Raw genomic sequence first — 16,593 nt, forward strand, 5'->3', positions numbered from 1 at the left:
TATATGTATACATGTGGTTTTCGAGTTAATTTGATGTAAAATATTGTCCTAGTCCTAAAAATACTCCTTCACAAACACGATAATTCAACGATTTTTTTTGTGGTCATTTTTGTGAATTCAAAAATGTACAAACAATTTTAAATGTACAATACACCTAACATTTTTAAAAATCAATTTTACACGCATTTATTGCAATGCCCCACCCTCCATTTTTCGCATCACCTTTAGTTATGGCACTTCACAATATAAAAATAGCAAACTCACCCAGATTGAAGACATTCAGCGACTTCCTGCGTCTCTGCGCAAACCATGCCGAGGCCACGCCGATTGCTTAGTGAAAATATGTTTTTATTATTTTCAGGAATTAAAAAAAAAAAAAACAAACAAACAACACAAACAAGCCTCTTCTCGTTTGAATGCATTCCAGGCGCAACATACAGAAGAGGCAAATAAAGTGCACGGCGTGTCAAACAGCACGAAGAGAACGCAGTGAATGAGGAAAGCATGCTCGCCAAATCGTGTTCTTTGTAAACAAAATGTCAAAAGGTGCATGCAAACGTACGCGTGGCTCTATATTGACGCCACCCTGAGTTTGAATTGGAATTTCTAAAATGTAATCACACTTCTGATTATTATTTTTTTTCTTACTATTCAATCAGAACTTTTGGATTGGAAAAAAAAAAATCTGGGTTTGAAATTGAAATTCAAACTCAGAATGCACATTTAAACTTCCATCCGTGCGTTTTTTTTAAACACAAAACAGCGTAAAGGTGCTACGAAGACAACAAACAGCGCACGTGCTGGGACCCTCCCCAGACGTGAAAATGGGCACAGAATGAACCAAAGTGTAGCAGTGCGAACGTTCCCAAAGTCAAAGCTTTGGCGTGTGTGCGTGCATCCGTATTTACCCGAGGAGACTCAAGGCACTCTTTTTTTTTTTTTTAAAGTTAGTCCCGCTGGTTTTGCCTTTTAGTCCAGGTTGAGTTCAAAAGTGGTCATGATGTCCTGCTGCATGGTCATGTCGATGCATGATATCTACCACAACAACAAAAAAAAAGACAAACAATGCAGAATACATTTGAATCATTTGTAAAAATTTTAACAAAAGATAACCATATTTATAGTTTCATCTGTACTTTTTATTTGTATCCTCTTTATTTTCACCCACGTCCTGTTTCTGTACCAAACAGAGTTGCTCACACAGTTCACATCAAAGGTCAACCCCACATTAAAGTGCCCAAAGTGCAATCTTTGAAAATGCAACTTTCATTTTCACACGAAGCAAGAAAATAAATGAGTAACAAAGTCAAGAATATAGTAAATTAATAGCAAAAAAAGTTTAGTTTTTTAAAATAAATATGACTGTTTCTGCTGTGCGCGTGTTGGCCCCCTAGGGGCAGTGTGGTATTGTGCATGCATGAGTTAAGAATAGTAGAAAAAGAATGTTGCAGTTGAGGTCCAAGTACAGTATATCAATTTTTATTTTTTGCATATTTGGAATAATATGTACCTTAGAGTGTTGTTACCCGTCTCGACATGTTCCTATACCGTTTCTGTGTAAATATTCATTATTTGAAGGAATATCACTTCTGGAAGTTGATGCTAATTTCCCGTTAGCATGCCAATGGTATTTTACATCGACTTTAGCATTAGCACTGGCGATTTTTATATAAAATAAACCACGTCTCGTATTTCAATACACAAGGCGTGCGATTCTTTTTATTGCAGGCCCTTGGGCACAATCATTTTTATGATTTTGTGAGAAGCCAAAACCGAAATGGCGCTCAGATTTCGCAGCCTTACTCACCGCCTCCCGCCTACGACGCTCCTGTTCCTTCTTTCTAGCCAGCTCCCGTGCTCGACTCATCGGGGACTGGGCGCTCCCTAGCCAGGTGTCCACGGGTGATGTCGGCTGCTCGCCGCCGCCGCCGGGGACTTGCGGCGTCGTCTCTTCCGAAAGGACGCAGCTACTAGAGATATTCAAGAGTTTTGTGATCATGATTTGGGCTGCATCTATTGCGAACAGATTTTTTGCCATTTGATAGCGGGAGAACCTCTTTTCTGGAACTTCCAACTTCTTCTGCTGCTTCAGTGCCTTCTCCATGGCAGCCTTCCGGAACTGCTGGAAGCTCTCTTTGGACGACTTGATGGCGGTCGGGATGGCAGCCGACTGTTTCACCAGTCGGGCCCATGACATGGCGTTTTTCAGAACTATGTCCTAAGATATATATATTTAAAAAAAACAAAAAAAAGTGAGTTTAACTCCATTAAAAAAAATTCCACCCACGACGTGCCTGGGTCTCCACAGGAAACATACGCTTTTAGGATTTCTTTCCTGCAGGCTTGATTTGATGGGAGAATTGGAGGACGATGACACATGTGCCACTTGACTGTCAGGAACATCTTCAGGGCATCTGGAAGCTGGAAGGGAACAAGTTCAGCTTCTGATTTTTACATCGTGGTGCTGGTTACTGCCCTTTATGTTTGCCATGACATGACACAAAATTCCAGAATACTCTAATGTAAGACATACTTTCGTACGGTCACTTACCAGTTGGAATGACGTCTCTGGCAGGCGACGGGGTTTTCCCCAGCGGTGACAGGATGGAGGCCTAAAAAAAAAAAAAAAAAATAATAATAATAATTAAAAAAGGCAAGGTTACTAGCAATATTTTCATCCCATGAAAATGATTCATTGTATTCATTCATTTATGATTTTAAATTTTTAAAAGGAGCTACTTGCTTTCAGATTCACGACATGTACAGTTCAGAAAATCGCAAAAACAAACAAACAAAAAAAACAACAACATGTTCCTGGTCGGATAAATAAGCAATTTGTTCCTCAGCATATTTACCAGCGTTAGCTCAAATCCAGATGTGGCCCAGACCAGTATAGTTTCAGGGGACGCCATGGGGGACAAGTCTGTTAACGTTTAAAAGCACGAATAGTAAATACATTGTACAGATGCACGCATAAATACATTTAAATATATATATATAGATAGATAGATAAAATGGGGAATGGGCAGATCACCTGGCGGGGGCAGCGTCTTCCCACCGTCGCTCGCCCAAAGGCATTTGCTTTTTGTTTGCTTGGAAGCAGCAGCCGGAGGAGGAGGCTGCGTGTTAGCAGAGCGCCCCTTGTGGGTCAGGTTGCCAGTGGCAGCCTGAAGCGTGACAAGCACCCACCCGGTTGGCATCCTCGGCAGCTCAAAGCGTCAACAGCCGCAGGGAGACGTTTACCTTTGCAGTCAGCTTGTTACATGGGCCTTTAGCGCTCTTCTGGAGCTTTTCCACTAAGACACAAAGCAATATGCCGTTTAAAACGAAAACCTAAAACGGGTGTATTTATTTATCTATCGCAAGGGCGGTCAAAGTATGGTAGGAGGGCCACATCACTTTGATTTCGCCTTCCCCGCAAAAAAAAAATACATTTCACATTTAATCCTTTAAACAGGATTATTGCAAATACAAAAATAGTAAAACTGACAATATTCTAAATGCACACACATTGCCATTTTGTTCATTGGAACCAAATTATTTGGATGTTAAATAATAAAAGACAAATGCCATTTGAAGATTGTATTTTCTTTAAACCATTAAATCTAAAAAATAATAATTATATTCAGATGGAGTAATTTACATTGACATGAAAGGCTTCAATGGCATCCCAGTTCAACTTTTGTTTGGAAAAGCAACTGACGATTTGCACGTTTCTGAAATATTAGTGATGGTATTTCATGGTACATGCATTTCTTACGCTACATTCAATTTTGTAGATGCAGTTTACCCGTAATTACTTCACAAGATTGTCAGAAAGTCACTTTCGGTTTTCAAAAGCAGGTTTTTTTTTTTTCTTCGTCATTGATTTTAATGTCGACAAAAGTGGGTCAAACGAGCGTCCCCCGCAGTGACAACAGCAAAGAGGCTCACCGGAAGACGAGTGACCGCTGTCGGGAGACGGCGAGCTGCTGCTGCTGCAGGACGGCGATGAGAAGCTGCTGCTGCTACTGCTAAGCGCTGACGGGCAGATGAAAGCAGGAGACGCAGCTCGTTTGCCTGGAAATGAAACAAACAATCGAGGGGTTATCCGTAATGACTGTCTCGGAAGAAAAACCAAAAACCAAATGGTTACTCCATACGGGGGCGCATCCATGTGAGTTGGCGCAGCCAATAAACGAAAGTTGGAAGTCAAGGTAACGCACGATTGCGCAATGGGCATAAACGTCTTTACAATAATTAATTCACGAATTCATTTTACATAAAATATTGACTACATTTGCAAAATTCTCAAACTGTCATTATGTATAAAATGAGTCAGAATAGCGATTTTAAGCACAACAGCCATCGAGAATTTTTTTTTGGGGGGGGTGAAACAATGGCTACAAACAATTGTTGATAGAAATAGTTGATTAATTATCAAAACTGTTTTTTTAATTAATCCCGACTACAAGGTCAAGTGTAACATGGGGAAGGCGGACACTTTTCTCACCTGCTGCCTTTTTCTTTTTCTTCTTCACATCCGGCAGCCGTTTAGCGAGCACCTTGCCCCTCCCGGCATCCTTCGACTTGCCACAATGTGCGGCTTCCGCACTAGTCTCCATTTCCCCCCCGTAGGACTTCTTGCCACGTTTCATCCACCGGCAAGCCAGCACGAACCTCTGCAGGCGCCTCAGCGTCGACGTCTTCATCTTCTCCAAGTCCACCGTCGGCTCCTTGGCGGCCGAGCGCTGCGACGGGGCGCCGCAAGCCTCGATGAGGTTTGCCAGCTTGTCTGCGGGCAGAGCCTCCAAATCCAGCCGGAGTTGCTTCTTTTCGTGGTAAGTCAGCGGCGTCGGCTCCACGCTCCGGTTGCCGTGACTACACAGAAACGCTCATATCAGGACCCGCTAACAAAAAATGTATAATCCATTGAAAAAGTGTACGTACGAAGTCGAAGTCTTGCCGTTTTTCTCCATGATATATTGATATTTGGACGATTTGCGCTTGAGTCGAGTGACGTCCTTTTCCTTGGCCCTCCTCCTCTCCTTCTTGTCCTTTTTTTTGGGTTTCATCAAGGGGTCCTGAGTGAGTCTCCTCAGCTGGGCACTCACCGCTTTCAACTGCACACGGCATAATGAGAAATGAGCAACGCCACCAGGTAGGCTGCGTTCGTCATCATTTGCGCCTTCCCTAACCACTTACACGGGGAATTTTAAATAACGGCACCCGAGTGTCGATCGTTTTTAGCATATCGACTATCTCGCACCAAAACAGAGGTCATGGAGGACATTTCACACACCTTCTCCTCCAAGTTAGCCAGTTGCGTGGCGACCTCCTGCGACGAACTCTCTGTGTCCGAAGAGCTCTCGCTCTCATTCCCGGAAGCGGAGGAAGCGGCGGGGAGGCTTCCCGCGCAGTCGCCTTTAAGCTTATCCAGCCGATGAGGCGCCGGCAGGCATGTTCCCGCCGGCTCCTGCGGAACCTTAGCGTAGCGTGCCTCGAAAACCTCCTGATTGGTGACAAGTGGATACGTTCGAATAATGCCTGTCCACCAAGTTTCTTGACATTTAAAAAAATAAAGTACAAAATGCAAATGTGGCGGCCCGGTAGTCCAGTGGTTAGCACGTGGGCTTCACAGTGCAGAGGTACCGGGTTCGAGTCCAGCTCCAGCCTCCCTGTGTGGAGTTTGCATGTTCTCCCCGGGAATGCGTGGGTTTTCTCCGGGTGCTCCGGTTTCCTCCCACATTCCAAAAACAGGAGTGGCAGGCTGATTGAACACTCTAAATTGTCCCTCGGTGTGAGTGTGAGTGCGAATGGTTGTTCGTCTCTGTGTGCCCTGCGATTGGCTGGCAACCGATTCAGGGTGTCCCCCGCCTACTGCCCGGAGACGGCTGGGATAGGCTCCAGCACCCCCCGCGACCCTAGTGAGGATCAAGCGGCTCGGAAGATGAATGAATGAATGAATGAATGAAAATGCAAATGTTGAGAAATGGTCATTTGGTCGAGGGACTCGGTGGGTCCCAAAAATTGGATTCCCCTGGTATTTGTGCACATTTTGCAGCACGGTGGAGACGGCATGTTTGTGGCCCTGCCCTCCCAAAAATATCTGGTGTTCTTGTAGGCTTTTCCTGAACTCCCCCCCCCCCCCCCCCGGATGGTCAGAAAAGAATCACACACACCTGCAGCTTCCGGGCCATGTAGACGACCTCGTGTGCAGGAGGGTTGTACTTGTAGCAATTGGAGAACATCAGCCTGACGTCAGCGGCAAACTCCTTAGCCAACGAGTATTCTCGCTGCTCCATTTTCTTCTGTATAAAAAATAAAATAAAAAAGTAAGGCTTCCCGTGTTTTTTTTTCTCCTACCATTTGCTTTTTTGTATTTTTTAACCATTGTTTGCAAGCCAACTCGTGTGACAAACCACCCTCACTCGAAACTGTCTTGCGCAATCCTAATATTTGTCTGAAACACGAACCTAAGCATGAAATCCTCATTTAAATCATAATTTCAAACCCTAAACACATCTTCAACCTAACAAAAGTTTGAAACCCTAACATTTTTGGAAACCGTAACCAACTCCCGAAAACCCCCAACTCGCCTTGATGGTGCCCAGGTCCATGGGTTGCTTGATGATGTCGTGGTAGTCGTGCAACGCCAGGGCCACGGTGTCCACGGGCGTGTAGAAGGGCCACGCGTAGGCGTAGTGCCTCTTGGAGAACATCTCCTTCAAGATGGCGTCGCAGTGCCGCAGGGGCTCGGGCAGTTTGCCGTGCGCGTCCTCCAAATGAGTGAGGTCCTTCTTTGGCACCTTGATGGGGCGCCCGCTGCCGGTCCTCGCAGACGGCGCGCCGCATGACGCCAGCGCCTCGCTGACGCTGCTCGTGACAGGTTCCGTTTTTCTCTTTAGTGCTTTTTTGATCTGATTATTTCAAAGGAGGAGAAGGGGGGGGGGGACATCAAGAACAAAATGATTAGAATTACAACATAATGTAGTGAGAAGACGGCCAATTTACAACCTCACCGAGATTTCATGAGATTTTTTTTCCCCAGGTCTTTGTTTTCATGAAATATTAGCATGCAACTATTTTTCTACTTTTACACATAGAATGTGTCAGTTTATTTGGGGGGGACTACATAAATGCAAAAGCCCCCCCACCAATATTCGAGTAACCGATAGATTTATCGACAGCATACTCGATTCTAGGGGTGGCCCGGTAGTCCAGTGGTTAGCACGTGGGCTTCACAGTGCAGAGGTACCGGGTTCGATTCCAGCTCCGGCCTCCCTGTGTGGAGTTTGCATGTTCTCCCCGGGCCTGCGTGGGTTTTCTCCGGGTGCTCCGGTTTCCTCCCACATTCCAAAAATATGCATGGCAGGCTGATTGAACACTCCAAATTGTCCCTAGGAGTGAGTGTGAGCGTGGATGGTTGTTCGTCTCTGTGTGCACTGCGATTGGCTGGCAACCGATTCAGGGTGTCCCCCGCCTACTGCCCGAAGACAGCTGGGATAGGCTCCAGCACCCCCCGGCGACCCTCGTGAGGATTGAGCGGTTCGGAAGATGAATGAATGAATGAATACTCGATTCTAAATAGATCTGTTTGAGGCAGCCCGACGTGCTGCGGACACATTTAAATTCGCTACTTTCCCCACTTACGCATTCGTCCACCTGAGGTGCAATCCTGACAGGTGACACCGGGCGAGGAACATCTGGCGGAACGACGGACACCATCTGCTGAAAGCCCGCTTCGCCCATCGCGGGTCTCGGCTTCAATGAACCTGCTGGACGACAAGTGGCATGAAATAAACTCGCACGCTCACTTTTATCCCATTAATTTTTCCCCAGAGCGTGATAAAGGTTTGAATGGCAGCTGTGGGAAAGAAAATGGGGTCTAGAAATAGTTCAGACAGGTTGGAGAGTCTCCAGCTCCATATGTGAGGCAATACTGCCATCTAGAGGTAACAACCGCACACAACATGCGCCAAAATGTATTGTCAAGTACTCAACGCATATTGGGAAATTTTTCACTATTTGCTATGTTCTATATTACGGATTTTCCACTTTGTGCGGGTCTGCCACTGATCCTCTGCAATGAACGGGGATTTACTCTGGTGGAAAGCCAGAAAAAGGGGCCGTGAAATCAAATAGCCCATTTGATCATTTCATACATCGCAGATGTTGCCTCGCATCAAATGATCTTATTGTCACACACACCTGCACCTGTGAAAGTCTAATGGCGGTCCTCCAGTCTTGAGTCTGTGACCTCGATGTGAAAGCTGCCCAAAGTAAATTTGTATCCGTCGTGACTTACCCGCATTGCTCTTCTTTCCTTTGGCTTCTTCCTTTACAGCGACTTGCAGGACTTCACATTCGTCTGCGGGCATTTTAGCGACTTCAAGCAGAAAAAGCTTCTCCAGCGTCTGGGCCATGAAAACGATGTCATCTCCGGGCTGAGGACAGGAAAACGATCAAAACCACACTCCTCCCAAAATAAATAGATTGATAAATAAATTCATCGGGTATGCACAGCACTTGACTTCTTACAACCTCATTTTAAATTCATTGTTATCCTCTGCAGACAACACCCCAGCAATGACCAGGTGAAGTCAAGTTGAGATATCGGCAGACCACTTGGAAAAACAAAATCCTTTAACTTCATTCTTTGTTCGTGCTGCGGCATGCAACTGTGTGACCTTATTTCGACAGGCTTGCACCTTTTCCAAATCATGTCCAATCAACTGAATTTACCACAGGTGGACTCCAATGAGCCAATTATGCACATTTTCAAATTTTACATTTACAGTGTATTCAATTAGCACCCCACAATAAACGAGGGATTGCTGTGAATCGTTTTGGGAATCGTAATTACTCATTTCCCCCCCACTCTTCTGGTTTACTAGCGGCCGTGTACTCGTCACATGACCTCACCTTGTTGTACACATAGCAGTTAGTGAACATGGTGTTAAAGTCTTGTACGCATTCCATTGCTTTCCAGTAATACTTGTTCTGGAGTCGCCTCTTAATGGTGCCCATATCCATCGGATTCTTGATAATTGTGTGATAATCCTGGAAACGAAACCGTGAGAGGGGAGAGCGTGACGGCACAACTCGACGGAGAGGAGGTTAGTGGAAAAAGTCGGGATGAGGCCTAACGCACGGGGAGACGCAGCGCTACGGCATCGACCGGCTGGCGGAAGGGCCATGAGAACTGGTGGCGCCACAGAGTTTTGACCACCGTCTTCTCCAGGAACTGCAGCTGGTTGGTGGTGCGTCCCGGTCGCTTCGGGTTGGCCACCTCGGGCGGGTGCGGGTTCCCCTTTGCGCTGGGGCAGACTTCCACATGGGACATGGTGCCAGCCAACGGCCATTAAGAGGAGTGGTCTGACATGCGCCTCCAATGCGACGAGGGGCTCACCTGGAATGAGAAGTACGGTCTTTAACAATCATGCGGTTGTTGGAAGGCAGAAGCAAGTAGATACGTCAGATAAATTACTTCCTAAGCGTTTTGTTCCCCCTTGTTTTGTGTGAAAGGTACCAACAAGGAACAGTGGGCTGAAAGTTGCCACTGTCATTGACAGACTTCTTTATTGTAAAAGTTATGGAATGTTGAAAGATATTTGCTGGTATGAGTGATTATCGCTGCAGTATTTTCAGTGATTCACAGTACTGCATTGTAATCTAAAGGCATTTGAAGAGTCTGAAACGTCATTAATTTAAATGCTTTATACAAATAATATCAGAAGTCCGTTTTTTCAAGAAATTGTACATTTTCATGATGCACAAGAGGATGATACAACAGTTATAAAAATGTGATGATATGAATTGACAAATGTGTTGAATGTCTTGGACCTTTTCGTAACAATGCCTGGAGGACTTTGTACGTATTTAGAATACACTGGTGATGGGAAATTCGGCGAAATTTTATTAACTTGAAATTTGTTCAAACAGCTCAACTAAAGTGATAGTCGTGAAATTTGACCGATTCGTTTGCTGCTAGCTAGTACGCCAAAATCCTAAAGGTGATGCCGCCGCGGCGACTTTATCATTTAGCGTTACTCCCACTACCAATCTTCGTCAACTTTGTCGTTATTTAGCTCAACTCTTGTAAAGTGGCGTTACCTACGAGCAATGTTTATCGAAGTGTTGCACTTAAAACTTGACCACTTCGGTCTCAAAACGGCACCGTTATAGAATTAGCAAGATTAGCTTAAAGTTTGTGCCAATTTCCACAACATTTCGGAAACAAAACAAAAAATAACACGACAAAACGGCAAGATGGAGTTACGTTCATATCTCGGTCGTCGTTTAATGTGTTCAATAAAGGTTAATGTAATCTTTTCGTATATTTATCCAACACCTGTAAGCGCCGGTTATGCAAAGCGAGGGTTGACGATTACAGGCGGTCGGTTTCGTTGAGCGTGATTTTTATCTTTATTCTATGTCTATTCTTTTTTTTAGGGACACGTTCACCCATGTAAACAACTACAAAAGAAACTTTGTCAAGGACTGAGTCAATCTTACCGCGCTATCGTTAACTTTCACGTCACGGGAATCTTTGCATTCACCCTCTTGGTTGGCCGTTGAACGTCTGCAACAGTGGAGAATTTATAGCCCGCCGCTTCTCGCGCTACAACTGATTGGTCCAAATTCTTCATCACGTCTTTACTATTCTGCATTTTATGGCATTAAGATGATTTTTAAAAATCCAATGCATTCTGTCACGCACAACCTTATACATAAACGACGGGACAAAATATTGAAATGGAGCTGTTGCAAACAGGATAGTAGTACAATTTATAAGCCAGACCTCCGGGGAAATGTGATCACCGTAAAAAGTTGGCACTCCGCCGCAGCAGGTTGACCGGATAACAGCGCTGACTAAAACGCACCTGTCACAGCTACACACCGTCGACCAACCCAGAGCGAGCAAACTAATCCAGGCGCAGCGTTGAATTCTGAAAACTCGCCACTTCATTTTTTTGTTTTTAAAACAAACGAATAAATCAATAAAGCTACTTTTCTCTGTCAACCAAACAACGGGAATATGTTTGGTCACGGCCTTATGAATTAAACCAACGATGAGATGCCGCGTGATAAATTACTAATACATAAGTAGACCTGATAAATCTTTTTTTTAATTATGTCGTCTTAATTTATGCACCGCGCAATTCCTAACCTGAACAAAGATGGCGTCCAAATGAACAAAGATGGCGTCCAAATGAAGCGTACACTTGACCTCAACCAACATGGCAGTACTACAAGTCAACACTATCATTGTACGATTTGTTCATATAGATCGCATTTAAAGCACTATCGACGTTTGCAGTGTAATTAACTAAATGCTACTCACAGTTATGTCCAGCTTGTTTCTGTGAAAGGTTTACTGTTGTGTTTGCATGACGATTAATGATTCTGTGATGCATTATCAATTTTTTGAAGTGGCCAAAGCTATAGCCACAAGAAATGGTTCTTGTGGCTTTATTTTAAAACACAGTTGATCAAACATGTGTAGAACATGCTTAATGAAAGCTTATCAAGTAAAGTTCCCAAACTCTTCATGGCTTGCTTATTTTCATCGCGTTAACACAACCTACACGGTACTGCGTAAGTGTCGCTTGTCTGTGACGTCACACGGTGGGTGTGTCGTTAAAAAATTTAAACAACTTGTCAAAAAGTGCTTTAACAGAGACAATAAATAAAACGAGGAATGATGATCAAACGCTGTTGAGATCATCAACTAGTTTTACAAATGCATATATTTAAAATTATTTTTATTTCTAAGCAAGGCTCGAGATTTGTAAAGCGAACACTAAAACGAGGGGAAAGATTGTTTTTGAAGCCGCATTTTTTTGTTTATGTACGAATATTCATTCATTCATTCATCTTCCGAGCCGCTTGATCCTCACTAGGGTCGCGGGGGGTGCTGGAGCCCATCCCAGCTGTCTTCGGGCAGGACACCCTGAATCGGTTGCCAGCCAATCGCAGGGCACACAGAGACGAACAACCATCCATTCTCACACTCACACCTAGTGACAATTTAGAGTGTTCAATCAGCCTGCCACGCATGTTTTTGGAATGTGGGAGGAAACCGGAGCACCCGGAGAAAACCCACGCAGGCCCGGGGAGAACATGCAAACTCCACACAGGGAGGCCGGAGCTGGAATCGGACCCGGTACCTCTGCACTGTGAAGCCGACGTGCTAACCACTGGCCAACCGGGCCGCCCTATGTACGAATAATTTTCCTCAAAGTGAAGTGATCAATGACATACTGTGGACAATTATTCTCATTTTCATAGTAAAAGACATCTTTCAAGGAAAAAAAACAACACGACATGTTAATAAGGGTGGAAGAAGGATAGGGAGTTACTTTTTTCAGATTATAAAAGCATCAAGTAGTCAGATGGACTGTCATATTTGCTCTTTATGTAGCCTAATTTTGCCATTGTGTGTGACATCCAAAGTCATTAAGTCAGTAAATCCACAAGAGGGCGCCATGGGGGTTGTGTAGATTTTAACAAGATGCTTTTCCCGTTTGTGTCACGGTTTATGATAAAATACGAGTTCCATTCCAGAAATGCAGGACAATTTCGACCCCAACATTTTTAAAACACAATTTTGTAATTATATTTTATGTTTTCACAAAAAAAATCAATAAAAACATCATATGATTGATTATTATCCAAATCAAGTTAATTTTGTTTGTATTCTATTGGTTTGTTTTGCTGTGTTTCCCTCAAAACCTTTACAGGTGTTCAGGCACCTGAAAAAAAACATCGTTTACGATATCTTGGTTTCAAATCGTTGCTAATGTTAGAGTTTCTGGCAAAGAGTACATGGTAGCCATGTTATCTGTTATGCTAACTGGTCAGAACAAATTTAGCTCTAAAATACTGACCATACCAAATCATACCCAGGAAATCAAATTTAAAACATACCCATCTGTTGATTATCGAGTGGAAGGCACAAGAGAGATTTCTTACAAAGCTAGTTGGTATTATAACAAAGTGGTCCAACAAAAATAAATAAAGGGATCACCAGAAGTTACATTGTGCTGTTAAGTGTCCCCTTGATTGTTTTAAAAACAGCACATTTTAAATAATTGACAAAATTCTGGAATGACCCACAGTCCCTGACAAATAAACAAATACATCAAACCACACTTAACAAAGGCAATCCACAGTTTTAGTGTGTAGGAATATTTTAGCGAGGTGGTTCCTGGAACTAAATGTTAGCATCAGAATGCTTGTACTCATAAGAAGGCACATATGTAAAATGGAGTTGGTCGATGAGAGCCACATTCGGTTACTTAACGTGACACTTCTATGAGGGTTCCATCTGAAGAGGGAAGTGGGGTGGGAGTGGGGGTGAATTTGCGGCTGGGGAGGTGGTGCGGCGGGTCGGGGGGGGGGATGCACAGCTGGATCATACATTAGCCAGCAGACCCAAACAAAATGGAGTCAAACACGTCTGTCTTCTGTCAACTGGTCTGGAAAGTATCGTGGTCGCGGCGGCTCGCAGGGTCACCACACGTTCTGCTGTGTGTTCTGTCCACTGCTTATTATTTTAGCAGTTGATTGTATTGCTAACTTTAATTAATATTCCAAAATGTTCATGTTTCCTTAACTCACCATAAGTGAGCTTTCGATACATAAAACACCATAATTTCCATACCAGTGAAAGAAAATGTGATGCTTTCCAGAGCCAGCAAATACAATGAAAACAGCAGGGGCCCCCAAATTGTACCCTGTGGAACACCATATAACAGTGAGGCAGGGTGGGACTTAACACAAAAATCCTGCTTGCCAAGTCGGATCTAAATCACTCAAGAGCGTCATCGCTAATGCCCACCTGGTGACGCAAACGAGCCGGTTCAGGCATTTCTAAAAGAAGGGCGAGTGTGTCTGTTATTGAAATGGATAGACAAGAGTGAAATTGGGTCGTGGTCGACGGTGTGGGGAGGCTCAGTGTTGCTTCTCGGAGAGAAGGGGTGAGGATGAGGTGAGGCGCTGGACATCTTGACTTTTCAGAAAAATTAACCAAAGAAATTCAGGCCCTGATGCTTTTCCCTTGCAGGCGCACGAGCGGCGTGTGGAAAAATCATCCCGGCGTTGTTGTTGTCCTGACAACGGGAAACCGGCAGGACCATTCGTACTCATCGGGCTCGTTTATCGGAGCTCATTCCGTTGCCAGATGTGAGAAAACGGCGTCCTTGTCGGCGTGATGAGCAAAACAGAGTTTTTCCAATAGCTTTCCTTCGTGGAGATAACATCCAGAGCAGAAAGCAGACTCAACCGCTAGCATATGTTTATATCTATATACACTTCATGACAAGCACCTTGTAAAACCGACAATGTTCCTTTTATAGTGGACAAAAAAAAGAGACATACAAAATAATATGAAGCGTGTGCGTGCCTGCTACTCTAAAATTGACAAAAGGTCCCAAACAATGACAAAGGAGCGGCGAATAGTCACTAATCTTGGCAATACTGTCCTACAACCGCTAACAGTCGCCATCTGTATTTCGCAAACATTCACGAAACATCGCTAAAAGTTTCAAAGTTGTTGTTAATGGCAGAGGCCACATCCTGACTTTTTTGGTCAACATTCATCAGTTGACGCCAATCAGGGGATATAGATTTTTTTTGTACTTTGTAGAAGGCTACACGGTGTAGCCTAGCATAAATGTGCGCTGCTATTCTGTCTTTTTTGGGGGTTTAGATAATGTAGCTAAGCATTAGCGTGAGTGGCTATTCCAGTTTTTTTGTTGTTGTTTTTTTCTTCTTCTACAGTACACTGAGTAGCTTGGCATAAGTATGAGCCGCCATTCCAGTTGCGTTTTTCTGAAGTACTCACCTTTCACTGCGTCCTCGGGCTGTAAATCTCACATGTGTTTTTGTGGATGACGACGTTGCCTGATCAGCTGCTGCTTCCAGGTGACCAATCAGAGTGGTTTTTTTTCCCGCCCCCTCTGGGATGGGGAGCAGACATCTGGATGCGTTTAGGAGAAGCAAGCTCGGTCTCTCGTATTTGGTTTGGTGTACTCGGCGGCTGGCGTGGAAAAACAAACCTTAATGAAGTCTTGGCCCGCTCCCCGTGACTCTCGCTGGCAGCTTGGCCATGTTTTTTTTTTTTGTTTTTGGACTGCGCTTTAGTGGAAAAGATGAATGTACAACAATCGGCCATTTTCTGGGATTTGTTGACATGCAAGCCCCCCCGCCCCCACCCTCAAGTCATAATTAGCATTTAAATATCTAATATTTCCTTACAATAACACCAACATGACTTCTCTTCACTCCCTTTAGCAACGTGAACCGGACAGATGATTAGGAACAGGGGCTGTTCAGGGATGCATCTTCCAGAAATGGTCCTTATTTTTTTTTTGTTCGTGGAGAAGCCAGGGTACAGTTTGATTTCTAAAACAGACAGATGGGATGGGTCATACTGAGGTCTTATCATGTGTATGTTAAATACTTCAATCAGTTTATTCTTAGAATAAAATAATTCTCATTTTAAAAAGTTATTGTAGCTGATGGAGTATTGACACAATCATCAGAGAAAATATGAAATAATAAATGTGATATAGTTTAATGAGAGCAACTGATGTAGCAAGAGCTGTATTTGATGATGGTCTGCCGAGTCTACAGCAGTAGACGAAGGTATCGTGATACGTTGTGATATTGTTATGACCATGGATCTATACTGTGTCATTAGAGAAAGTGATACAGCTGACGATTGTATCAATACAGAAAACAGTAGTCTAACAAAAACAAAAACAAAAACGTATATTTGTGTGTATCAATCCAGTATCATCGGAGAGAGTGATTCATTCTCTAAAAGTACTGAAAGCACAAACGATACTACCGAAATGGGTCCGCAGGATTCAGGATTTTCAAAACGGCACGTTATTGAGAACACGGAGCCTGCAAGTTAGGGGGTGAACCCCCCCCGCCAAACTTCCCCTGTGGCCAGCGCCCCCTTTTTAAAACCCCATTGGCTCCACATGGTCTGCAGCCCATTATGAGCTCTCAACAGTCCAAACTCCAAAGACGTCATTTTAACAGCTCATTGTTTTCAACACCCACAACCTTAAACTCTGTAGACCCCCCCGTCCCCCCCCCGCCCCACATCATCCTGTTCAAAACAACGTCACAATCGCAATCAGTTGTAAGCATATCAAAACTGGATTTTTCAGGCACCTTCTCAACAGCTAATTACTGACTGACCAACTTTATGAAGGAGGGATCATAAGCACACTTCGCAAATTATTTACATTGAAGTAGAATATTTTGGTACATTTATTTTGGAACAGTTTGTACATGAAAATATAGGAAAGCAAAATAGATGATAATTCTTTGTACAAATTACATCCTGGTTACATTGAATTAAGATGTAAAAAATAAAAGACTCATAAATCCCTCATAAAATGTGATGATCGCAACTCACAGTAATGTACTTCAGCATATAAAATTCCTCTGGCTAAATATATTCCCAAATATTGTTTATGCAAACACACACACACGCACACACACGTCTCCACCCTCTTTATACATGTTTACATTCAACAAGTATTACAACAAACAAACAAACAAAGACCTTGGTGCAAATTTTCACAAAAC

At 43.7% G+C, this 16,593-nt stretch overlaps 1 protein-coding gene across 5 annotated transcripts; it reads right to left on the reverse strand.

Annotated features, from left to right (window-relative positions):
• Positions 1-220: 220 nt before the first annotated feature.
• brdt (bromodomain, testis-specific) lies at positions 221-16,086 on the reverse strand. Of its 5 annotated transcripts, none has more exons than XM_052073847.1 (19): positions 14,831-16,086; positions 9,134-9,391; positions 8,905-9,042; positions 8,288-8,426; positions 7,633-7,757; positions 6,579-6,899; positions 6,162-6,290; positions 5,282-5,491; positions 4,930-5,102; positions 4,493-4,860; positions 3,934-4,059; positions 3,244-3,296; positions 3,035-3,167; positions 2,856-2,923; positions 2,552-2,612; positions 2,318-2,421; positions 2,055-2,218; positions 1,808-1,970; positions 221-1,035 (listed from the first exon to the last, which is right to left on the reverse strand). In XM_052073847.1, exons 2-19 carry the CDS (start codon positions 9,323-9,325, stop codon positions 970-972), a joined length of 2,733 nt encoding a protein of 910 aa, XP_051929807.1. In that variant the 5' UTR covers positions 9,326-9,391; positions 14,831-16,086; the 3' UTR covers positions 221-969. The 5 variants fall into 5 exon arrangements, with proteins under 5 accessions (XP_051929807.1, XP_051929806.1, XP_051929808.1 ...); XM_052073846.1 differs by lacking the exon at positions 14,831-16,086 and adding an exon at positions 11,327-11,569; XM_052073848.1 differs by lacking the exon at positions 14,831-16,086 and adding an exon at positions 10,498-10,632 and having other exon boundaries at positions 7,633-7,754.
• Between the last annotated feature and the right edge of the window lie 507 nt (positions 16,087-16,593).

Source organism: Hippocampus zosterae, chromosome 8, assembly GCF_025434085.1.
Source record: "Hippocampus zosterae strain Florida chromosome 8, ASM2543408v3, whole genome shotgun sequence".
NCBI classification, from domain to species: Eukaryota; Metazoa; Chordata; class Actinopteri; order Syngnathiformes; family Syngnathidae; genus Hippocampus; species Hippocampus zosterae.

Excerpts from the sequence above, each read along its gene's own strand:
- brdt (XM_052073847.1), bottom strand. The coding sequence starts at position 9,325 with ATGTCCCATGTGGAAGTCTGCCCCAGCGCAAAGGGGAACCCGCACCCG. Across the intron at positions 4,060-4,492 it reads GAAAAAGAAAAAGGCAGCAG|GCAAACGAGCTGCGTCTCCT; the intron begins GTGAGAAAAGTG and ends TTTCATTTCCAG. Across the intron at positions 2,924-3,034 it reads GAAGACGCTGCCCCCGCCAG|ACTTGTCCCCCATGGCGTCC; the intron begins GTGATCTGCCCA and ends AAACGTTAACAG.